At 43.6% G+C, this 26,033-nt stretch overlaps 1 protein-coding gene across 4 annotated transcripts in view; it reads right to left on the bottom strand.

Annotated features, from left to right (window-relative positions):
• The window catches only part of ABR (ABR activator of RhoGEF and GTPase), a 427,958-nt gene that overhangs the window by 155,482 nt on the left and 246,443 nt on the right, over positions 1-26,033 (bottom strand). For all 4 annotated transcript variants that reach the window (XM_069761141.1, XM_069761142.1, XM_069761143.1 and 1 more), the window contains one exon: positions 10,105-10,290. In XM_069761141.1, the coding sequence (XP_069617242.1) occupies positions 10,105-10,290 (186 nt within the window). The remainder of the gene's footprint in view (positions 1-10,104; positions 10,291-26,033) is intronic.

Raw genomic sequence — 26,033 nt, forward strand, 5'->3', positions numbered from 1 at the left:
GGATCCCAGGGGGTGAGTATATAAGTATTTTTTATTTTAATTATTTTTTAAACAGGGATATGGTGCTCACACTGCTGTATACTACGTGGGCTGTGTTAGATACCGCGTGGCTGCTATATACTACATAGGCAGTGTTATATGCTATGTGGGATGTGCTATATACTCCGTGGGCTGTGTGATATACTCCGTGGGCTGTGCTATATACTGCGTGGGCTGTGCTATATATTATATATTACGTGGCCACTGTTATACTACATGGCTGGGCAATATACTACGCGGCTCTGTGCTTTATACACGTGGCTGGGCAATATACTACATGGCTCTGTGCTGTATACTACGTGACTGGGCAATATACCACGTGGCTCTGTGCTGTATACTACGTGACTGGGCAATCTACTACGTGACTGGGCAATCTACTACGTGACTGGGCAATCTACTACGTGACTGGGCAATCTACTACGTGACTGGGCAATCTACTACGTGACTGGGCAATCTACTACGTGACTGGGCAATCTACTACGTGACTGGGCAATCTACTACGTGACTGGGCAATCTACTACGTGACTGGGCAATCTACTACGTGACTGGGCAATCTACTACGTGACTGGGCAATCTACTACGTGACTGGGCAATCTACTACGTGACTGGGCAATCTACTACGTGACTGGGCAATCTACTACGTGACTGGGCAATCTACTACGTGACTGGGCAATCTACTACGTGACTGGGCAATCTACTACGTGACTGGGCAATCTACTACGTGACTGGGCAATCTACTACGTGACTGGGCAATCTACTACGTGACTGGGCAATCTACTACGTGACTGGGCAATCTACTACGTGACTGGGCAATCTACTACGTGACTGGGCAATCTACTACGTGACTGGGCAATATACTACGTGGCTGGGCAATATACTACGTGGCTGGGCAATATACTACGTGGCTGGGCAATATACTACGTGGCTGGGCAATATACTACGTGGCTGGGCAATATACTAAGTGGCTGGGCAATATACTACGTGGTTGGGCAATATACTACGTAGCTGGGCAATATACTACGTGGGCTGTGCAATATACTACATGGACATGCATATTCTAGAATACCCGATGCGTTAGAATCGGGCCACCAACTAGTGCACATATAAACATATACCACAGATTGGATAGGGTACAGACCCACTTGTATTTTACATAGTGAAGTAATAAATATGGCACATTGCACTTATACCAGTACGCGTTTCAGCTCACTTCTTTACTTATACCGCAACGTTGGCTACAGACACTCATCACATACAGCTACTTCTCCCGACCTCCCCAGACACATGAATTCCCTCATCTGCCAAGTGTGTAGGCGTTCATAATGGGGAGAGGGGGAAAAAAAAAAACACTGCCAGACCCCAATAGTGGTGGCTTATTGACTTTGAGAACAAAGGGCCAACGTTAAAATTCAACATGATAAATGATCTCTTTCCCGCGGTTGTTATACCTGTTTAATGTCCTGCCGTTCTATTTAAGACCTGTAGATGAACGCAACATCAATAGACTATTCCGCAATTTCATATGGCAGGGAAGGAGACCTAGAATTGGACTGTACATCCTCCAGCAGCCTAAGACTAATGGGGGAATCAATTTCCCAGATGTTAAATTATATAATCTGGCAGCCAATATGCGGATCCTTAGGGACTGGCTGAACGGTACATCCACGTATTCATCCACTACCGTAGAATCATCTCTGATAGGTAATGGGTCCCTGGTAAGCTTATTACATTCCCCTTATCCCTCATTATCATCAGACCACGAAAATAACCCCTTATTCATGTCAATATGGAGGACGTGGGTGGTGGTGCGTAGGAGGCTACACTTGTCCAGTGGTGTTTCGCTTGCACAATCATTTTCCAATAATCCTAGTTTTCAGGATGGAAAGGCACACCCCATCTTCTCTAGATGGCAGAGAGGGGGTTTACAGTCCATTAGGGACATAGTTGACACACAGACAAGAACCGTCATTTCATTTGCTCAGGCATGCACTTTGTTCGACTATATACGCGCACACCCTTTTCACTACATGCAGCTGCAAAGCTACGCACATAGTGTCATACATGCTTTCAACGACAATGACTGGCAGGACGAGTTACTGAGCAAGTTAAATACATGCACTCAGAACAAGGGTCTGGTCTCGGGGTACTATACATTCCTTCGTCCTCTGATGCAGTATGATGCCGTAGGGGTGGGAATTACAAAATGGCAGGTGGATGATGTCTCCTTTACACCATCTTTTATCTTGCGGGCATTACAGAAAGCACTCAAATATATACCTTCTGTCTCTTATTGGGAAATGGCGTTACAGATCCTGCACAAAACCTATGTTTCACCAAAACGTAGTTATCTGATGGGGAATCTGGCGAGCCCGGCCTGTTCTAGATGTGGGGAATTTGAAGCGGACCACTATCACTGCTTTTGGGCTTGTCCACAAATTCAATTGTTCTGGCAGCGTATACATACCTTCGTGTTGACGCACACCTCATATAACATCACACTTACTTCAGCCTGGGCTCTCTTTGGTCATATTACAGATAGTGATGTCCATATACCATATCATGGTAAAAAATTCCTTTTTATTATCTCAGCTGCAGCTCGTAAAACAGTTCTGCAAAACTGGTTGGCGCCTAAAGTGCCCACATTGCGACTTTTCCTAGAGAAACTTGCTTTTTTGTTTAGAATGGACTGGATAGAGGCTTCCCTCCAGAAAGAGAGAAGGACTCAGACATTCTTTGACACATGGGAACCATTTATAGCGATTCTTCCGGCTCACACTAAGCAAGGAATCAGAGATTGTTTTAAGATGACTACTTGGTTCTTGGAACAAACAATAGCAGGTCGTCCGCCTCTGTGAGGATGATTCGCGGATTGAGACATATAAACCTGAGGATGTAGGAGTGGAAGCCGTGTGCTCTCCCCCCTTCCCCCTTCCTTCATTTCCCTCATGTGTTCTTCTCCCCCTCCCCCCCCCCCCTTTTTTTTTTTTTTTTTTTTTTTTTTTTTATTTCTTTGTTATGTTTAGGCAAATTATTTTATTTACTTACTGATTGATACAAGAATGTGCAAATTGTATTCCCCTTTTTTTTTTTTTTTTTTTTTTTTTTTTTTTGTGTGTGTTTTATCTAAATTTTATATCTGTATTGTCAAAAAAGTTTAATAAAAGCATTATTGGAAAAAATTCAACATGATCCAATCCTTTTTCCCCCTAAATATGCGGTAGGTCTGCAGAGATGGGGCAAGTTTTGGGTCGAGTCAATAGAAAAAGGTTCCGACTCCATCTTGAAATAAAAATAATTATCTCAACTTAATATTCTAATTTACTATTTTTATAGGAATTTAAAAAGGTTAGAAATGTGAATACTATAAGTATATATTACGATCTTCAATCTTGGGTACCTACCATACTTCTAAACAAAATATTAACCCAGTGATAAGAAATTGGTTATTATTAGTTACTGACCATTTATGAAGGCATTGAAGTCTGTATATTACTAAAAAAAAAAAAAGTGGACTTGTTGCTTTGGCTTGCCGACGTCACAGCCCTGATGTGCAGCTCAAATGTTGGGCAAACACCTAATGCACTTAGGCTGGCCATATACCAGATAACGGTCAACTAAGTTATCATTCGGCAGAGAGCCATTTTTCCCCGATTCCCCTGTACACGAGAGCTGAGAGCTGAGCATTTATGACTCTTCAATGGGTGAAAGGAAGAAGCTGTCAAGACATTTCTGGATGTTGAAATTCCAGAGGCTCAATTCTTTTCTCCCAGGACATAACCTATCAGGGGAGAATCGAGAGGACCCCCATACACATAAGATTGCCGGCTGGTTCTGCCGGGGCTTGGAAAACTTTCAAGTTCAAATGTGTGGGGGGAGAAGGGGCACTTTTGCATGATAAGATCCACCAAAATCAACAGGTTTGACCAACGTTGGTCTAATGTGCTTGGCCACCTGAAGATTTTCTGCCTCTGGGTTACCTTCTATTTCTGGGCAAGGGCTGAAAACTATCCGATAGGGAAAAACACCCTGTGGGGCTTCTGCATTGTCCAATATAGCACCAATGATGTTACATATCCATGACTTTTCTTAATAAATCTGGGTGGCATCTGGCCAGTCATGCCGCACATTGTACAGTCCCTGAGCACTCACCTTGCCATGGAGCAACGTAATGATTCCCGATAATTACTCCGCTAATCTCGCAATGAGCCCCTCGTGTATTCCCTCTCATCACCGCTTGGGAAATTATAAATATGCTGCATCCTTAAGACTAATTAATTTAAGCAACGTCACGGTTGCCAAGTAACAGCCTCTCTGTGTAACCCGTGCTCCAAAACATTTGTTAGACCTGTTAATGCATTATGAAAACAGATCTCTGTGAAATGAGAAAGTAAAAAAAAAAAAAAGTAGCACAAGCAGCGCAAGCACTTCTTCATAATTGCCAAAAAATCTAGAAGTTATAAAAAGGCACGCGTGACTTACAAGTGAACCAGAAACACCTGCGATCTGAGTGCTTTCCTAAAATAAATTAAAAGCCGTTCTATAAAAGTAAAAACTAAATAAATAAAAATTAAATATCCTTGAAAAAATATAATATTCAAACATGGGTTGTGAAATAGAGACCAGATTTAATCATACGTAATTTTCAGGAATTGAAAATAAGAAAAAGACATTGAAAACGCAAGATCGATTCTTCTTTGGAAGTTACAGAAGGGAAAAGGAAAAAATGCGTATATTAATTTCTATTAGAAAGATTATGTCACGATTCACACCATAACCGTCACCCCCACGTCACGGACCGGGGTGACTTTAGGCCAATAGACGGCTATCACATGTGCAGGGGGCTTATCTTAGTTATCCCTCCACTGCTACAACGTGATGAAAAAAAAAACACACAAGTCTATGGACCTCTTAGTTTACAGCAGGGGCTTATTCTAGTTATCCCACTGCTCTTCAATATACCTCAAACTGCAGGGATTTATGTATATCCCGCTTTACAGTTCTGCTTGAACTCGCAGCTCTCTGGCGCCCCCCTTACCCTCAGGTCAGATTAGGTACTGCACCTAGGGTAATTAGTCGCCACAAAGGCTGCCTGCTATGTACTGGCTATTGGGCACGCTGCAGCGAGGCAATAACTAATACCACTCAGGCAGGAACAATAATCAACGCCGCCGTCGCTACAACGACTCCCAAATACCCAGAACACGGTATGCTGCCACCAGCTTCGCTTAAACGGGTCCGAAGCTAACCCAAAACAGTAGCGTACTTCCCTTCAGATGACTTAGGGTACGTTTTACAGCTGAAGAACGAATCTAGTATTTTAAATATTATACTCCATAAAAGATTTAAGGCAGTGTTTATAAAAAGTTATATAAAGATGTTACAATATGAGACAATTGAAAGTATGTACAAGGTAATTATAAAAATAACAAAGCTTAAATGAGAAATTAACACTTACATGTGTTCAGGTCATTTCAGGCAGAACCAGGCTAGTGGGCGGAGCTCCCAAATGTCCCAATGCATCAGGACTAGCAGTGAGGGCTCAAGTCAGACTCAGACTAAGACTCCCCAGGCTGGGTAAAGTGCAGTCACTTAAAAAACCACAGCCTCGTGACATCACTAACAGGGCTGGTTTCCTCAAAGCCTCCTATCTCTTCAGTCCTCTTTTTTCTCAGAAGAGGCAATTTGCATATTATATTAGAAAGAAAACACTTTTTCTTCTTCTCGCTAGGCCACGTTCACACTAGCAGTATTTGGTCAGTATTTCACATCAGTATCTATAAGCCAAAACCAGGAGTGGGTGATAAATACAGAAGTGGTGACGTAAATCGCCACACGACCAGCTCTACCCCCTCCTAGTGTATCCTCACCCATCCCCTGCAGACTGTGAGCCCTCGCGGGCAGGGTCCTCTCTCCTTATGTACCTGTTAGTGCCTTGTTTTTTTGCTCATGTTTATTGTACTTGTCTATATTTGCCCCCTTTTCACATGTAAAGCGCCATGAAATAAATGGCGCTATAAAAATGTGAAATAATAATAATAAAATGTTTCTATTATACTTTTTCTTTTATTGCTTCTTACCTGGATTTGGCTTACAAATAAAGATGTAAAATACTGAACGTGTGAATGTGGCCTTAAATTCCATTTCTTCATTATCTGATCATCCAGCAATAATCCACCAGCAGTGCAGGGCACCATTTGCCTTCATAACGCTCCTCAATGGTGCCATATGCCACTGTCACTGAAGGCTGCACGTTGCATGTGTGCCAAAGCACCACCTTCACACTGACCATTGTAGAATCTACCCATGAACAAACACCGATCACCGTGATTGCATGTGGTGCCATAACGCCATTGACATGATTATAGAAAGTGAGCTCACCGTCTTCAGAATAGACCTGCACAAAGTCAAGCGATCTGTATTAGTGAAAGTCCTGTTTACACAGCATGAGGGATCACCGAGGATGATGATCTCTCACCCAATGAACAATTCTATTGCTCACTCAATGGGTGATCAGCAGATCGTTAAACATTATCATGAACGAGCCGCATTAAGAACACTTGTTTCACAATCTATCAGTGTACAGTTGTGGCCAAAAGTTTGGAGACTGACACAAATTTTGGTTATCACAGACTTTGCTGCTTCGGTGTTATTAGATCTTTTAGTCCGACATTTCTATGGACAAACACTGAGTTTATGCAGAGACTTAATTATTTACAGCGCTGTCCCTTATTTTAATCAAAACTTCTGCATCTCGTTCGGTTTCTGAGCCAAATCCTGAAGTAGGACAGCCCATTCTCGCCTAATCAGTGATCGTTTCTGTGTTTTTGGTTGAACACCCGCTTTTTGAGAATTGACAGCAGGTTCTCAATTGACTGAGATGTGGGAAGTTTCCTGGCCTGGACCAATTGTTCTGCTCACCGAACCACTTGGTTATCACTTTTGCCTTGTTTCGTGGTCTCAGTCCTGCTGGAAAAATAATTGTTCATCATCAAATTGCTCATAGATCATTGAAAGAAGTTGCTCTTTGTGGATGTTTAGATCCCATCTTTTGTGGCAGTGTTCTTAAAGGGATCCGGTCAGCAGATTTTGCCGCTATAAGATGCAGCCACTGCCTTTTAGGGCTTATCTACGGCATTCTATAATGCCCCCGGTCCGACCTGCAAGGGCGGTCCAGGCCGATGGGTGTCGCAGGTCCGGGCCTCCCATCTTCTTGCGGCACCGCCCTCCTGCTTCTTTTTCGCTCCCCGGCATCGGCGCTCCTGAAAGGCAGTGGCCGCATCTTAAAGCGGCAAAATCTGCTGACAGGTTCCCTTTAAGCAAAATTGTGAGTGAGCCCACTCCGTGAATGAAAAACCCTCACACACGATTGGTCTCAGGAAGTTTATTGTTGGTAGAACTCACTTTAAAAAAGGCTTTTGGAGGTTAATAATGCCAACAGAGAAACCTCTGACTGAGCTTCTGCATTAAGTACAGGTATAATAGGACTGCAGAGGATTGGGGTAAAGTTACCGTATTTTGTCTGATGAAGCCCCTCAGACTATTTGGGACATCTGGAAGAGTGATTGTCTGTAGAAGAAAAGGTGAGCACTACCATGAGTCCTTTGTCGTGCCAACAATAAAGTGTACTGAGGCCATTAATGTGTGGGCTCGTTTTTCATCCAAGCACTGAATGGGTTGCCTGTCAGTCACGATTATTGCCAGAAGCGGACATCTAGCTGCCAGGTCAGTCTTGAAAAATAAGGGCCAACACTGTAAATATTGAGTCTTTCTTAAACATAATATATCTGTCAAGAACAGTTTAAAAACGTATGAAATGCTTATAACCGTACTTCAATAACTGTAGAAACATCTGACTGTATGTGCCCATGATCAGTAGACGCTGCGAACCTATGTTACAGCACAGTGGATGAGATTTCAGGAAATCCCATGTCCACTATGTGTTGACAGAAGCCAGCGGATGGCCTGCGGAGACGGACATGCGGCGCGTCTTTCCAGACTGCAGCATGTCTATTTATTGAGCCTGGATGGGACTGGAGAACATTTACAACAAATTTTACGTCTTTTCGAAAAATCACAAAAGAACAAAGGTGGAAACATCCTAAACTCCACCCACAGTAGGGAAAAAAGAAAAGAAAAGGTAAACACATAAACTATATGTCAAAATAGCTGTAAAGGAAAAAAATATTGACACAAACAAAAAAGGCACAAAACACCCACACACAAAAAAAAAACAAAAATAGGTACAAATGCAATTATTGGGCACTTCATTTTAAAACTTCCATTTCAGACAGAACATCATGAAAAATAAATGAACTGCGTCAATCGCTCTGTCCAGTCGAAACATGAAATGTCAAAAGATTTTATATGTATATCTAATGTATATGCAGATGTGAAATAAAAAAAAATGTAACAAATGCGGAGAGAGAAGTAGTTTAAATTAGAAAAATGCTGCACATTTTCCATTTTGTTTTTTTTAGCTTTTCATCAATCCTATTCAATGTCTGCACCCCAACAGGGCATCTGTCAGCAGAATATTGCAGCATGATTTGATTGTATTGTTTTGTGTTATGAAATGCCACAGCAGATGTATCGGTGAGGTCAGACATCCAGACTCCTGCTAATCAGCTAAACAAATGGGCTCCGTCGATCACTCCCACCATGGCTAGTATGTGCACAGTACTGCAGCTCAATCCCATTGAATGAATATACAGGGGTAACAGAGGCAGACTTTCAGATCAGTGAGTGCCGTCACCCTGTATACAGGGGTAACAGAGGCAGACTTTCAGATCAGTGAGTGCCGTCACCCTGTATACAGGGGTAACAGAGGCAGACTTTCAGATCAGTGAGTGCCGTCACCCTGTATACAGGGGTAACAGAGGCAGACTTTCAGATCAGTGAGTGCCGTCACCCTGTATACAGGGGTAACAGAGGCAGACTTTCAGATCAGTGAGTGCCGTCACCCTGTATACAGGGGTAACAGAGGCAGACTTTCAGATCAGTGAGTGCAGGTCATCAGACAATGGCAGGAACCATGCATACTGGGAAAGGACGTTTCAGCTCCTTTAGTGCTGGTAGAATACTGACAAATGCTACCTACTTAAGGGGAATCTGTCAGCAGGATTTTGCTATATAAATCTGACAGCAGCATGATGTAGGGACAGAGATGATTCCAGTGATGTGTCACTTAATTTACTGGGTGCAGCGGCTGTGATAGAATCAAAGTTTTCTCTGCAGTACATCGATGAGCTGTGTATAAGCACACCACAGCTTTCTGTACATTGTATAGTGACAGAGCTGCTCATCAGTGCTGGGAGAGTGGTTGGACTAGGAGGCATGAGGCCAGTTGTCCTGTAGTGATCTCTTGCTGATAAAACATTACTTGTATTTAAAAAAAAGCAGCACACAGCCTAGCAAGTGACAAGTCACTAGAATTGGGGTCTCTGAGCCTACATTATGGTACTCTCAGATTACATAGCAAATACCACCTGATAGATTTACTTTAAAAAGACTGGATGGCAAGTTAAAGGGCAGGAGGATCAGGACAGTTATTGGAGATATTAAACCACCATGTCCTTCAAAAAGCAATTTTAAATTGTGGTGGGTTATGAGGACAAGAAGACCATGTTTTGCCCACCAGTCCTGTAGTGATGTCTGCCTAGCATCACTTTACAGGCAATCACTTTACCCCGAGGTGACCCTTATATTTACAATACAGGACGGCGAAAATCCTTTTATTGGCTGCATAGTTCATGAGACTAATCAATGAGATGTCATCACTGCAGGATTAGCGAGGACCATTCATGCAGCGAGGATGGAACGGGATAGAATTGTTTTTATCTTGATTTTAGAGCATTTACCACTCTTGGCCAACTTTTGTATAAACTTAGAATCCCCCTTCCCCTTTAAAAGTGAAGGCTGGAAAACCAACGAGAGGATCAGCCAGTAAAGGTTCATTAGCGACTACTGATAACAATGTGCGGCCAGATCCGAGATGTGATCCTGTAATATTGTATCTGGAATAACAGCGATACTCCCTGCTGTTGGGGATCCTTTTTTTTATCTTACCAGTTTTTGGAAGAGGTGTCCAACAGTGGTTTTGTCATCCCATTCTTGCACGCAGGGGCAGAGGCTGTCATAGAAGTCTTTGTGGATCTCGTAGATATCCTGGACCTTGTAAAATATGGCATCTATTTGCTGCATGGTTAGAACAGGCTGTGAGGTTGTGGCAGTGGCTTTCAGTGGCTTCATTGGCTGGAACACAAAATAAAAATCACCGACAATTAGTGGAGAGATTAACACTTCACTATAGAAGACCCCAAGTTAGCCACCCCCTCTAGATCAATCATTAACACGCATTGTACTTTGCTGTAGTATCTACAATGAAAACCTTCAGGCAATTAGCCGTGGAGCGGGCCACGCACTACAGATTTTGGACATCTAAAAACACCAATTTGGAACATCTGCCAATCCTTGGCCTCAGTGTCCTACATGACAACCAATTGTTGAAATTGGTTGATGCGTCATGTTGGATTTATTCAGTCACGCTGGGCGCAGTAGATAAAAGTTGTTAGTGAGAGCGCAGTGTAATGGGAGAAAAGCCCTAACCAGGGTTCAGCAGCCATTTGTTGTGGCACACATGCCTTCTGATAACCTTACTTCGCCCGATCAGTCGGCTGGCAGCCCTCTGGTGCCTCTCTCTGAAAATTACACCAAGGATAGAAAAGTATATTTTGCTCATGACATCGAGCTAAAAAGCTCAGGTTGAGGGGCAGTCTGAGAATTAAAGGGGGTGTTTAAGAGATATTGGTAGAGTAACCCACAGCCAGTACAAATTTTGGAGTTTGGAGGAGATGAAGGCAGCCTCCCAAGATCTAAGATGCCAGGAGTGCGGGTAAGGCTCAGTAAGATTTAGTGTTCGTTTCCAATTTGCTAAGCTTACTGATACATACATGAATGAATGAATGAATGAATGAATGAACACTTGATGAGAAGTCCCATTAATAACAAATGTGAAGGTCTTGTTAGAGGGTCAGGCATGGACTTACAGGGTAGCACTTCTTCTATGGGATACTCGCATGTAATCGGAGTACGGGTAGACCGTGAGAAGAGTTTATCTGACCCCCCATGTGAGAGCTGCCCATAGAGGACCAGCACCAATAAGCTGATCGCTAGAGAGGACGATTTCATGAGACTTTTTTTTGTTTGCTTTTTTGCAGAATAGGAAGTGGTGCCAAACAATGAAGAGCAGCAGCGCTGATGAAGCAATGATGAGCTTTCACATCTCTTATTTGCATAGTGCCATTTGCCAATCTCCGGCACTACCGGGTGCTATAACAACCCGGGAGCCATGTTCAGGTAAATGGGGATAAGCCGCAGATCACTGCTCAGTGTGTCGCCAGCAGAGCCGCTGTGAGGCTGAAATGCTTCATGACCTCGGTTCTCTCGTTTTCAGGATACGCAGTGGTCCCAGAGGTAGGACCTCTGCCAAGAAGAACACCGCTTTAACAAGTAAAGACACAGACACTAATTACAGTGTTGGATTACTTACTGGGCTGCTTTGCGGCATATTTGATAAGTTTTCTCTGCTGCAGATCTAGCAGTTCTCCGAATGCTGAGCCCTTTATAACCCCGCCCACATGACTGATTGGCAGCTTTCTCTGTACACTGTGCATAGGCATAAAGCTGCCAATCAGCGGTGCGGGCAGAGTAATACAGAGCTCATGATTATGGAAGACAACATGGCAGCAAGTTCACTAGTACTTTAGTGAAAATCTTATGCTGACAAAACAGTGATTTTAATCAAAACTACATCAAGCAGACTAGTAAGTGACACATCGCTGGAATCCGTGTCTGTCTCTACATTATACTGCTCTCCATTTAAGTGAAGAAAAAAAAACCTGCTGACAATTCCCTTTCAGGCTGTAGTCTTCCAATTCTAGACATCGAAAGATAATACTGATGAGCGAACGTGCTCGGACAATGTGTTATCCAAGCACGCTTGTGTGCCAATAGTATTCGAGCATGATACTCTATGTTCAAGTCGCAGCAGCTGCATGTCTCACGGCTATTCAACAGCCTCAACACATGCAGCCGCGGCTACTCAAACATATTATTTGAGCACGCCGAAGACACTCGTTTAGCACCCGAGCATGCTCAGAAAACACCTTATACGAGCATGTGCGCTCATCACTAAGGCTGGTTTCACATTTGCGTTTAAATCTGCAGTGTTTTAAACGCATCCACAAGTGGTGAAAAAAACGCATGTAAACGCGTACAAACGCTGCGTTTTTTAGACGCATGCGTTGTCGCATGCGGTTAAAAAACGCAGCATTTGTACGCGTTTACAGTACATGCGTTTTTTCCTGCATTTGCGCTTTTGGTACGCATGATGAGAAGTTTCACAAGCTATTTTTTGTTCATTCTGCTTCACAAAAATCGGAATAAAAAGCAATCAAAAATGTCCTGTCCCCTAAAATTTTACCAATAAAAATGTCAACTCGTCCCGCAAAAAACAAGACCTCACATGACTCTGTGGACCAAAATATGGAAAATTGTAGCTCTCAAAATATGGTAATGCAAAAAATATTTTTTGGAATAAAAAGCGTCTTTCAGTGTGTGACGGCTGCCAATCATAAAAATCCACTAGAAAACCCCTTACAAATAGAAATCAAACCCCCTACATCAACTCCTTAGTTAGGGAAAAATTAAAAAAATGTATTTATTTCCACTTTCCCATTAGGGTTAGGGCTAGGGTTAGGGTTAGGATCCAGTTAGGGTTAGGGCTAGGGTTAGGGCTAGGGTTTGGATCCCTTTTGGCTTAGGGTTAGGGCTAGGGTTAGGGTTTGGATACCTATATCACCATGATGGTGGGGGGTGGCTTATCAGTGTCTAGACTTGTTTTTCTCTATGAAAACGCATGCGTTCAAAAACGCAACCAAACGCATGTGTTAAAAACGCATGCGTTTACATAGACAGCAATAGGTTTTGTTGACGCAATCGAACGCATGCGTTTTTTTGCGGCAAAAAAAGCCTCTAGAAATTACTACATGTTGCATTTCCACGCCAAGCCGCAAGCGACAAAAAGACGCATGCGTCGTCAAACGCGTACAAAAAAAATGCATGCATTTTTAATGTTAAATATAGGAAAACAATACGCATGTGTTTTTATGCGTTACAAACGCAGCGGCAAAAAACGCAAATGTGAAACCAGCCTAATAAGTAACTAAAATCTTAAACCTTAGGATACCAAAGAGGTAAACGCACAAGAATATACATTTCTAGAATAGCCTTTTAACTATTTGATACTGAAAAAAGAAAAAAACCCTAACAATGTCATTGTATTCCATTTATCCATCTACACAATGAGCATATCTTATTACATGTACGTCACAATATACTGGCAATGGAAATAGAAAACCTAATATGTTGTTCACTCAGCATTACTAGGATTTAATGGTTTTGCTTCCGACTGTGATAAGACGCAGTAATCCTCTCCCCTTCCTACCATTATCATATTCTCAGATATTGAAAATAAAATCCAACACAATATACAAAGTCAGAGAGACGGTTCGGCCGCAGTCAGACGTGTAGTAATTTAAAGGGCGCAACATCTACAAACATCCTCCTTTAGGTCAAAAACCTGGCTCCAACCAACTACAGCCTGGTTCAGACATCAGTGATTTTCATGTATGGTACAAGTGTCATCAGTCTTGCAGATCAGAGTTTCATCAGCGTTTAGTCCAGGGGTCCCCAACTCCAGGCCTCGAGGGCCGCCAACAATGCAGGTTTTCAGGATTTCCTTAGTATTGCACAGGGGTTGGAATCATCACCTGTGCAGATGATCACATTACCACCGATGCAATACTAAAGAAATCCTGAAAACCTGCACTGTTGGCGGCCCTCGAGGCCTGGAGTTGGGAACCCCTGGTTTAGTCAATGTACCAGGTACATTTGTATATGGTCTCCATCCTGGTACTGTATGTGCTTCTTCCATCCTGCGCCCTAATCGTGTCATGTGCTGCTAACATCTTGCATCCCTATCCTGTCATGTGGTGCTCCCATCCTGCACCCCCATTCTGTCATGTGGTGCTCCCATCCTGCGCCCCCATCCTGTCATGTGGTGCTCCCATTCTACGCCCCCATTCTGTCATGTGGTGCTCCCATTCTGCTCTCCCATCCTGCGCCCCCATCCTGTCATGTGGTGCTCCCATTCTGCGCCCCCATTCTGTCATCAGGTGCTTCCATCATGCGCCCCCATTCTGGTATGTGCTGCTCCCATCCTGCGCCCCCATCCTGTCATGTGGTGCTCCCATACTGCGCCCCCATTCTGTCATGTGGTGATCCCATCCTGCACTCCCATCCTGCGCCCCCATTCTGTCATGTGGTGCTCCCGTCCTGCGCCCCCATTCTGTCATGTGGTGCTCCCGTCCTGCGCCCCCATCCTGTCATGTAGTGCTCCCATCCTGCACCCCCATTCTGTCATGTGGTGCTCCCATTCTGCTCTCCCATCCTGCGCCCCCATCCTGTCATGTGGTGCTCCCATTCTGCGCCCCCATTCTGTCATCTGGTGCTTCCATCATGCGCCCCCATTCTGGTATGTGCTGCTCCCATCCTGCGCCCTCATCCTGTCATGTGGTGCTCCCATACTGCGCCCCCATTCTGTCATGTGGTGATCCCATCCTGCACTCCCATCCTGCACCCCCATTCTGTCATGTGGTGCTCCCGTCCTGCGCCCCCATTCTGTCATGTGGTGCTCCCGTCCTGCGCCCCCATCCTGTCATGTGGTGCTCCCATCCTGCACCCCCATTCTGTCATGTGGTGCTCCCATCCTGCACCCCCATTCTGTCATGTGCTGCTCCCATCCTGCGCCCCCATTCTGTAATGTGCTGCACCCATCCTGCACCCCCATCCTGTTATGTGCTGCTCCCATCCATATGCTCTGTACGCTGCTCCATAAAGGTTGATGGTCCCCATGAGATGCTCCATAGTATAATATGCCCCTTATGCTGCTGCGATTAAAAAAAAACCTGACATACTCACCTATCGTCGCTGGGCGCCGAGTGCCAGTGTCCTGAGCAGGTAGGGACACCGGCGCGGTATGAGGGTCAGGTGCCGGAGTCGCCGCTGGCTCTGGTCCCCGGCACTTGCTATATTCACCTGTCCCCGTTCCACCGCTGCGCGCTGCTCCGTCTTCCGGGTCCTCTGGCTGTGACTGTTCAGTCAGAGGGCGCGCACTAACCACATCATTGCGCCATCTGACCTGAATGTCACAGGCAGAGGACGTGGAAGACAGAGCGTCGCGCAGTGGTGGAACGGGGACAGGTGAATATAGCATAGTCGTGTGGATTCGGTTGACATTGGATTATCTGGTCTATATCGGACCTGCATCTTTTTTTTCTTCTTTCAATAAATTGGTGAACCAGGGAGTCTGTCTGGGAGTGTTTATTCAAATAAAAATATTTTTTTTGTCTTTTTTTATTACTGGGTTAGTAATGGGTGTGTCTGATAGACACCTCTCCATTCATAAACCCAAGGCTTGATGCCAGTTGTGATTTTTGACAAGCCCCATTATCCTGATTGCCAACACACCAGGGCAATCAGGAGCACTGAAGAAAAAGCGCCAGAATTGGGTAGGGCGGCGGCAGGCTAGTATTTTTAGGCTGGGAAGGGACCAATAACCAGGGACCTTCGCAGTCTGATAGTATCAGCCCACAGCTGTCTGCTTTTACCTTTGCTGGTTATCACAGCACGCTGCGATTTTATCCTCAGCCCGATTACAGCTGAGGAAGATCTCACAAATCAGCACTGACTCATTGAATAACATTGGGAAGAGTGCAATGCGATTTTTTTTCCTCGCATTGCACTAGTCTGATTAATACCCTAATGTGAGCGAACCCTTATTATTAATTTTATCACTTTAATATTGAGCAGAATTAATTATGTTGACCAGCTGACACTTCTAACACGTTACAATAGGGCTTACGTAACATGCATAAGAACCTGGCGCAGCAAATCCACACAATACACACTGCAACAATCACCAAGAAGGAAGTGTTGTGGAATTATGGAAATCATAGGATGGATATACATGTTAATGATATGCAAATTATGAAAAAATGTTGCAAATTCAATGGCAAGAGTATAGCTTACTGCTTTTTATAAATCATATGCTCCTGCTTTTCAGCCATATGTATAATAAGCATAGACGGTACCATGATCGGCGTTGATCCTTACTATGATCTTTCCCATAGTCTCTGTCCTGGTCTTGATGTCTGTCACAATCTCACTCTCTCTTTGTCCAGCTTTGTTTTGCTCCTTTTCCAATTCTATTTTTTTCTCGCTCATATTCCTTCTATTCTTCCTTGTTGCATGTACACCAGATCTGCATGTACAAGTCAGGTCTACGGGGTTAGGTGCACATAGTTGCTGACATTCCTGAACTTCTGTTTCGTTGCATTTTATTTATTTTCCAGCCCTTTGCCTGTCCCAATCTATGGGCTGGACAGAAAAAGCCAAAAGGGCTAGATGTGGCCTGTGGATCACAATTTGCCCAAATCTGGTCTATCGCTATCAGTAGGGTAGGATCCCACTAACCCCACCAAACTGCACTAAAGTGGCGGCTTCAATTTATCCATTTTCTGAAAAACCTCTTTAGACTATGTATACACGGGTTTTTCCTGCGTTGTTGTATGCGGTTTTGTACAGCATTGAATCCTTTTTTGAACTAAATAAAGATATCTTTAAAAAAAAAAAATTGTGATGTAATTTCTTGGTTCAACACCACCTTTTTCACGCTGATGCAGTAGCAGGGCTTGGTGTCAGCAGCTGTCATTGACACCTACCTCTAGGCTTAGTAAGGAAAAGGTGTCAGCCCGACACCCTCATTACTAGGCCGATAATTAAATACACAGACAACACACAGTCACCAGCCTATGTAGGAGCAATTACAAAACAAACTTACATAGGCTGTAACCAGCAGCAACTGTTAATTTTAAATTTAAAAAAATTGCGCGGGCTCCCATGGAATTTTAATAACCAGCAGAGGGAAAGCCAATGGCTGAGGGCTGATGCTAAAATTCTGGGAAGGAGCCATAAAGGTTCCCAGGCTATTAATATCAGCTCACAGCTGTTTGCTTAAACTTTACTGGCTATTTTACAGGGGGACCCCAAACAAAAAAAATTGACATAGGGTCCCACTATAAAATCTAACCAGCAAAGGCTAGGCAGACAGCTGCAGGCTGATATTAATAGCCTAAGAAGGGGCCATGGATATTGGCCCCTCCCAGACTACAAACATCAGCTTTCAGCAACCCCAGAAAAGGCGCATCTATAAGATGAGCCAAATCTGGCGCTTAGCCTCGCTCTTTTGCCCTGTAGCGGTGGCAAGTGGGGTTCATAATTGTGAGGTTGATGTCACCTTTGTATTGTTAGGTGACATCAAGCCCACAGGTTAGTAATGGAGAAGAGTCTATAAGATACAAAAGCGCACAGTGAGTTAAAAAATGAAAAAAAATACAGGGTATTTAGTTAATACGTTTTTTTTTGTAAAAAAATGTATATTAAGCTGCTCCACCAATCGTCAAGGCATACCCATAATAGAGCAGTCCTGTCTAATGTATATAATCCCTATCTGATGTATTTAAAAACCAGATCATCTGTATAGTACCTGTATAAGCAGGGTTCAGAGAGAAAATATCCATGTGGACATGCAAGATGGAACAGCTTCAATGCAAATGACCCACAGAGGAGTGGTGGACTCCCCAGTCTTGTAGCAACAAGCGAACAATTCTAGAACCAAAAACACATGCATAAGGATTCCATATGGTTTTTGGTCCATTTGCACGAAGGAAAAAAATGCTGCAAAAACGCACTATGTGCACATAACCTTCTGGTTGTATTCAGATATGCAGCTAATATTTTGCACATTTCATTAGCAGCAAAAAGGATGAAAATTTAATAAAATCTATACACTTGTTGCAGAAAAGAATCTGCACCCATTTAACAGATTTTAATTTAAATCCACAGTTTTCTTTTTGTCACAGATCTCACGACAAATCCATGGCACAGCACTGGCCATAACCAGGCAGGTTGCTTTAAATGATCTGAAGAGAATGATTGTTCCTGGCACTTCCACATTTCATATTTGCATAATTAGAATTATATTTACAATGTTGCAAATCCAGGAGGTGTATGCCCACACAAACCAAACAAAGCCTGCTTATAGCACACAGGTGTTACCGTTCCCATCCTCCTCTCTTTTCAGATAGATACAAGTAGTGGGGTAGAGCAAGAATCGGGAAAGGTCTAAACTTCTAAATATAGAAAATACACAAAACATATCCTCTCTCCTTTTGTGACACAAAATAGGATCAAACAAAACTAAAAAAAATATATAACAAACTCGTCGGAGTCTCAGGAGCACAGGCACGTCCCTCTCTCCTCCTTTTTACTATTTGTGACTGGCAGTAAGACAACTGGCTGCAGCAGTCGCTTCCCTACAATCCTCTGCGGGGATTAGGACATGACGGGCTAGGCTTTTACATTGCATTTGCAGAGGGATTGTGTGCAGCTCAGCCCAGACCTTACACAAGAAAGTCCCTGCAGTTTCACAAGTCCAGGTGAAGTACCATAAATACAAATTACGTAGCTCACCTGCACTTTCTGAGATTCCTCAACAGATTCACCTATAATTGCTGCAAAGTTATAACTGCGCTTCTTGACCATGCAGCACACTACAGATAAGCAAACAATGTGTAAACTAGCCATACAAGGCCTAGTCATGCCCTTGTGTTATGCCCCAAGAGTGCAGTTGTGGAACCAAAAACACACTGAGCAAATTTATTTCCCATAAAATTTCTCATTCCAACCCCCCCCCCCCCTTTAAAAAAATGCACTGTAGATGCTGAAAAGTCTAGGAATAAGCATTTTAATGGCATTGAGTTTTATTTACTGCACATAATACAGCATTTGTTGAGACTAATACAAAATCCACAAACAGATTACTAGTCTCTATAATATAAAGTTAGGCAGGGCAGGCACACCAGGCAGCTGCCAAAGGCCCCTGCCCCTCCAGGGGCCCCCAGCCAGTGGTGTGCCGCTAATAACGGCAAGCCAAGCAGCTGCTATGGGCCCCTGAGTATGAGCTGTCTGGCGCCGCCCCCTCCATTCAACATTCAACTTATCGGCATCATAGATGTCAATACAGATGAAAGGAGTGATGGAGGAGAGTGCATCAAGTGACGCTCCCTCTCCCATCATTCCCCCCTCAGCCTCTGACTCAGCGTGTGCCAGCAGTGGAGCTGATGAGATGCTTAGATGCTGTGCAGAAGCCAGAGCAGCAAGGGAACGAGGAGGAGAGGTAAGTATTGTGTGTGTGGCTGCACTATACTGTGTGTGTGTGGGGGGCTGCATTATACTGTGAGTGGGGGGCTAAATTACACTGTGTGGGGTGTTGCACTATACTGTGAGTGGGGGGCTGCAGTACACTATGTGGGAGGACTGCTTTAAACTGAGTGGGGGGCTGCATTACACTGTATGTGGGGGACTGATTTATACTGTATGTGGGGGCTGCCCTGTACTGTGTGTGGCAGCTGCACTATACTGTGTGTGGCAGCTGCACTATACTGTGTGTGGCAGCTGCACTATACTGTGTGTGGCAGCTGCACTATACTGTGTGTGGCAGCTGCACTATACTGTGTGTGGCAGCTGCACTATACTGTGTGTGGCAGCTGCCCTATACTGTGTGTGGCAGCTGCACTATACTGTGTGTGGCAGCTGCACTATACTGTGTGTGGCAGCTGCACTATACTGTGTGTGGCAGCTGCACTATACTGTGTGTGGCAGCTGCACTATACTGTGTGTGGCAGCTGCACTATACTGTGTGTGGCAGCTGCACTATACTGTGTGTGGCAGCTGCACTATACTGTGTGTGGCAGCTGCACTATACTGTGTGTGGGGGCTGCACTATACTGTGTTTTTGGGGGCTGCTCTATACTGTTTGTGGGGGCTGCATTTACTGTGTGCATGAGGCTGCATTATACTGTGTGTGGGTGAGGCTGCATTATACTGTGTGTGGGTGAGGCTGCATTATACTGTGTTTGTGAGGGCTGCACTATACTGTGTGTGGGAGCTGCACTATACTGTGTGTGGGAGCTGCACTATACTGTGTGTGGGAGCTGCACTATACTGTGTGTGGGAGCTGCTCTATACTGTGTTTGTGGAGCTGCATTATACTGTGTGTAGGTGAGGCTGCATTATACTGTTTGTGGGGGCTGCACTATACTGTGAGTGGGGGGTTGCATTATACTGTGTGTGGGGGGGACTGCACTATACTGTGTTTGTGGGGGCTGCATTATACTGTGTGTGTGGAGGGGCTACATAGTTTAATGTACATGGGGGAACTGCACTATTCTGTGCGTTTGTGGAGGGCTGAATTATACTGTGTGTGGGGCTGAATTATACTGTGTGTGGGGCTGCATTATACTCTGTGGGGGCTGCATTATGCTCTATGAGGGGGGCTAAATTATACTCTATGAGGGGGGCAGCATTGTACTCTTAAGGACCATGGTCAGTGCATTATACTATATGTATTATGGGACCTGCATTACACTGTATTGAGGATCGACTCTCCCCATCATTCTTCCTCAGCTGGAGTAAAGAGGCCGGGGAACAAGCATTGAACAACTTCAATATTGTAACTCGTTTAATGGCCTGAACTCAGCGCATTTAAATACAACAGAAATGTTTCTGTGTGATGGTGCAATATGTGAGCATTTGGGGCCCCACTTTGTCTAAAACCGGCCTTGAACTTAGGTCCAGAAATATTTACACAGTGACAAGTTTTGGCATTTTAACCATTTACCAAAACATATTCAAGATACAGTTATAGAATCAATATGGGCTTAAAGTGCAGACTCTCCGCTTTAATTTGAGGTTAATCAAATCCTAACTGGAGTAATGAATTAGAAATTAGCACTCTTTGATATGTAGCTACCTGATTTTTAATTAGACCAAAGGTAATTGGACAACTATTTCAAAAACTCTTTAATGTGCTGCATGGTCTTTTCCCTCATTAATCCATCATTAATTAAGCAAATAAGAGTTCTGGAGCTGATTCCAGGTGTAGCATTTGCATACTTGCTGTGAACCCACAACATGTGGTCAAAAGACCTCTCAATGGAAGAGCAACAGACTATCATTAGTCTGAAAAGAAAAAATCCATCAGAGAGATTGCAGAAAAGTTAGGAGTGATCAAGTGAACAGTTTGGTACATATTGCCAAAAAAAACGCACTGGTGAGATTGGGGACTCAAAAAGGCCTGGACATCGACGGAAGACAATAGTGGTAGATGGTCACAGCCCTCTTCACAACATAGACCCAAGCAAAGAACACTCTCCAAGAAGTCGGTGTTTCAGTATCTAAGTCTACCATAAAGAGAAGACTTCATGAGAACAAATACAGAGGGTTCACCACAAGGTGCAAACCTTTAATCAGCCTTAAAAACACAAAGTCCAGCTTAGACTATGCCAAAAACCATCTAAAGCCAGCCCAGTTCTGGAAAAGCATTCTTTGGACAGATGAATCCAAGATCAACCTGTACCAGAATGATGCTAAGAAGAAAGTATGGAGAAAGCTTTGAACAGCTCAAGATCCAAAGCACACCACATGCTCTGTAAAGGGTCGATATTGACTTTTAGGATTTCTACCTCCAACAGGTGGTACTAGAGTCCTAGTCATCGTCCTCTCTGAAGAGACAATTTGAATATTTAATTTCCCAGAGCAGCATTGCAAGGCTTAAAAATTCTCATCATTTTGGCATGCCAGGCTTGACATGTCACTCTTCGCAAGAAGAAACATTACCCCTTGGATCCCTGTCAGACGACTCTCACCTAGCCAAACCAGATCTGAATCTTTACAATGACTGGGGGCAGTACCTCGAAACACAGTGTCTGCAAATTGAGATTTTGGTTTGGCTTTTATCCCAAGTCATGTGGCAAGGCTCGTTAAAGGGTTGATACTGACTTTTAGGATTGCTACTTACTATATGTGGCGCTAGAGTTCTAGTCCTCTTCCTCTCTGAAGAGACAATATGCATATCCTTTGTAAAACATGGTGGAGGCGGTGTGATGGCACGGGCATGGACAGCTTTGAATGGTCCTGGGTCACTAGTGTTTATTGATGTGAATGAAGACAGAAGCATCCGGATGAGCTCTGAAGTGTACAGGGCGGTACTTTCTGCTCAGATTCATGCCAACGCAGCAAGGTTGATTGGACGGCGCTTCACAGTACAGATGGCCAATGATCCAAAACATACTGCGATAGCAACTCAGGAGTTTAAGGCAAAGAAGTGGAGCCCTATTGAGCAGCATTTCACATGCTTAATTAGTGACAGAGCCAAATTTTAAAAATCTGACCAGTGTCACTTTATTGTTGTGAATTCAGCTTTTGGGCTCCCTCCGGTGGTTGTAGAGGGTAATGCAGTTGTGCCTGGACTGCAGGAGTGGACAGGTGTATCTACTAATTGCAAAACTGACTGGGGTATATAGCTTTGCTGGATCCTTTAGTCAGTGCCAGTTGTCCATTGTTCTGGAAGGATTCACTTCCCTGCTGGTCTCTCCAGTTTGTTGTGTTTTTCTACAAAGATAAGTCCTGGCTTTGTTTTTGCTGTCCACCTGCAGTGGACCTTATAGTTCTGTGCATTTTCATGTTTTTGTCTTTTCCAGCTTGGTCTGTGAAGGATTTTTTGCAGCCTAGCTATTTCTCTGGAGATGCAGATATACCCCCCATGTCTTTAGTCAGATGTGGTGATCCGTATTTTCTGCGGTGGATATTTTTTTAGTGTTTTTATACTGACCGCATAGTACTCTGTTCTATTCTTTCTTTTTAGCTAGTATGGCCTCCTATGCTAAAATCTGATTTCATATCTGCGTATGTTTTTTCCCTCTCCTCTCACAGTCAATATTTGTGGGGGGCTATCTATCCTTTGGGGATTTTCTCTGAGGCAAGATAGATTTCCTGTTTCTGTCTTTAGGGGTAGTTAGATCTTAGGTTGTGTCGAGGGGTCTAGGGAGTGTTAGGTACCCCCCACGGCTACTTTTAGTTGCGCTGCTAGGTTCAGGGTTTGCGGTCAGTACAGGGACCACCTTCTCCAGAGTACATCTCATGCTGCTCCAAGGCCACCAGATCATAACACTTTATGTGGTAATAACTCTGGAACGCTTTGATAAATTCCAGTGATTTTGAGAGTGTTTTTTCGTGGCACATTATACTTTATGATAATGGTAAATTTAGGTTGATATGTTTTGCGTTTTATTTATAAAAAAAAAAAAATCAGAAATTTTACAAAAATGTAAAAAAATTAGCAATTTTCAAACTTTTAATGATTATCCCTTTAATAACATTTCCCACATGTATGCTTTACATCAGCACCACTATTTTCTTAGCATTTTAGGAGGTTTAAAAATGTAGCAGCAATTTTTCATTTTTTTCAAGGAAATTTACAAAATTATTTTTTTTAGGGGCCTATACACGTTTGAAGTGACTTTACGGGTCCTATATACTGGGGAAAAAAACAAACTGATACCATTTTAAAAACAACACCTCCTGACATACTGAAAACTGCTGTCAGGTAGTTTATTAATTCTTCAGGTGCTTTTCAGGAACTAATAGAAAGTGGTATGATTGGAATTAAAAAGTTGATTTTTACCAATTAAATGTCGCTGACTTTTTAGCAGGTCAGTGCAGCCGGCAGACTCTAAGGCGGCTATTTGCTCGTAAATTGCCATGACAAACATCAGGACGCCGATGGGGATAAAGAGAGAGAAGCCACACTTTTAAACAATTATTTGATATAGTCATTGTTGACAGCAGCATCTAAGGGGTTAAACAGATATGGACGGTGCCGACATGGATTGTGGCTGATGCACAAAATGGTCAGCTATAGTGTACAGCCGACAGCTGCTAGATTGTCTCCTGTATGGGGAGGCCAGTCTCTTAGATCTCAGGTCAGTAAAAAGATGTACTGGCGGTCATTAACTGGTTAAGACAAAACGAAGCAGAAACACAAAGAAGCAACAACTGATGTTTGCTGCAGTAAAGGCCGACAAAGCATCAAGGAGGAAACCCAACGTTTGGTGACATCCATGGCTTCCAGACTTCAGGCAGTCATTGCCTGCAAAGAATTCTCTACAAAGTATTACAAATGAACATCATATTTATGGTAAAATAAATTTATCCAATTTCTTTTGAGCCCCTGTCTGTCTTTCTGTCTGTAACGGAAATCCCAAGTCGCTGATTGGTCGCAGCAAAACGGCTATGACCAATCAGCGACGGGCACAGTCCGGCGGCGAAATGGCCACTCCCTACTCTCCTGCCGTCAGTGCCCGCGCCATACTCCCCTCCAGTCAGCGCTCACACAGTGTTAATGGCAGCGCTAACGGACTGCGTTATGCTGCAGTGTAACGCAGCCTGTTAACGCTGCTATTAACCCTGTGTGACCAACTTTTTTACTATTGATGCGGCCTATGCAGCATGAATAGTAAAAAGATCTAATGTTAAAAATAATAATAAAAAATCATTATATACTCACCTTTCGTGGGCCTCCGGATCCAGCCGAGGCCTTTCCCGCTCCTCGCGACGCTCCGGTGACCGCTCCATGCATTGCGGTCTCGCGAGACGGAGGGCGAGTATATAACTTTTTTATTTTAATTCTTTTTTTTTTTTAAACAGTGATATGGTGCCCACATTGCTATATACTACATGGTGGGCTGTGTTAGATACTGCGTGGGCTGTGTTATATACTACATCTCTGTGCTATATACTATGTGGGCTGTGCTATATGCTACGTGGCTGGGCAATATACTACATCACTGTGCTGCATACTACGTGGCCTGTGTTATATACTGCATGGGCAGTGTTATATACTACGTCTTTGTGCTATATACTACGTGGCTATGCACTATATTACGTGGCTGTGCAATATACTACAAGGCTGTGCAATATACGTGTCTGTGCTATATACTACGCGGCTGTGTTATATACTACGTGGCTGCGCTATATACTGACCCTAGCTTCACTAATTGGTCACGCCCGGCTGCAAACAATCAGCAACAGGCGCAGTCCGGCCGCGAATTGGCAAGGAATTTTAACCACGCTTCGCTAATTGGTCGCGCCCGGCCGGCCGAATCCTGTGTATAAATACCGTAGTATTTTTCTGAAATCTTCATAAATAAACTACATACATATTCTAGAGTACCCGATGCGTTAGAATCGGGCCACCATCTAGTGTATATATATAAATATATATATATACATATACATATATATACATATACATATATATATATATATATATATATATATATATATATATATACATACACACACACAAAAGAAAGCAGTATATATATATATATATATATATATATATATATATATATATATATATATATATATATACTAGACTGTGGCCCGATTCTAACGCATCGGGTATTCTAGAATATGCATGTCCCCGTAGTATATGGACAATGATGATTCCAGAATTCGCGGCAGACTGTGCCCGTCGCTGATTAGTGGAGGCAACCTTTATGGCATCATCGTCGCCATGGCAACCATTATGACATCTACGTCGATACTGTGCCCATCGCTGATGCGGGATGTCTACGTCCTTTATGACATCATCGTCGCTGTGCCCGTCACTGATTGACCAATCAGAGACGCGGGATTTCTACGTCGATACTGTGCCCGTTGCTGATTGGTTGAGGCCTGGCAGCCTCGACCAATCAGAGACGCGGGATTTCCAGGACAGACAGACAGACAGACGGAAAAACCCTTAGACAATTATATATATAGACTAGATCGTGGCCCGATTCTAACGCATCGGGTATTCTAGAATATGCATGTCCCCGTAGTATATGGACAATGATGATTCCAGAATTTGCGGCAGACTGTGCCCGTCGCTGATTGGTCGAGGCAACCTTTATGACATCATCGTCGCC

Source organism: Ranitomeya imitator, chromosome 3 (genome assembly GCF_032444005.1).
Source record: "Ranitomeya imitator isolate aRanImi1 chromosome 3, aRanImi1.pri, whole genome shotgun sequence".
Taxonomy (NCBI): Eukaryota; Metazoa; Chordata; class Amphibia; order Anura; family Dendrobatidae; genus Ranitomeya; species Ranitomeya imitator.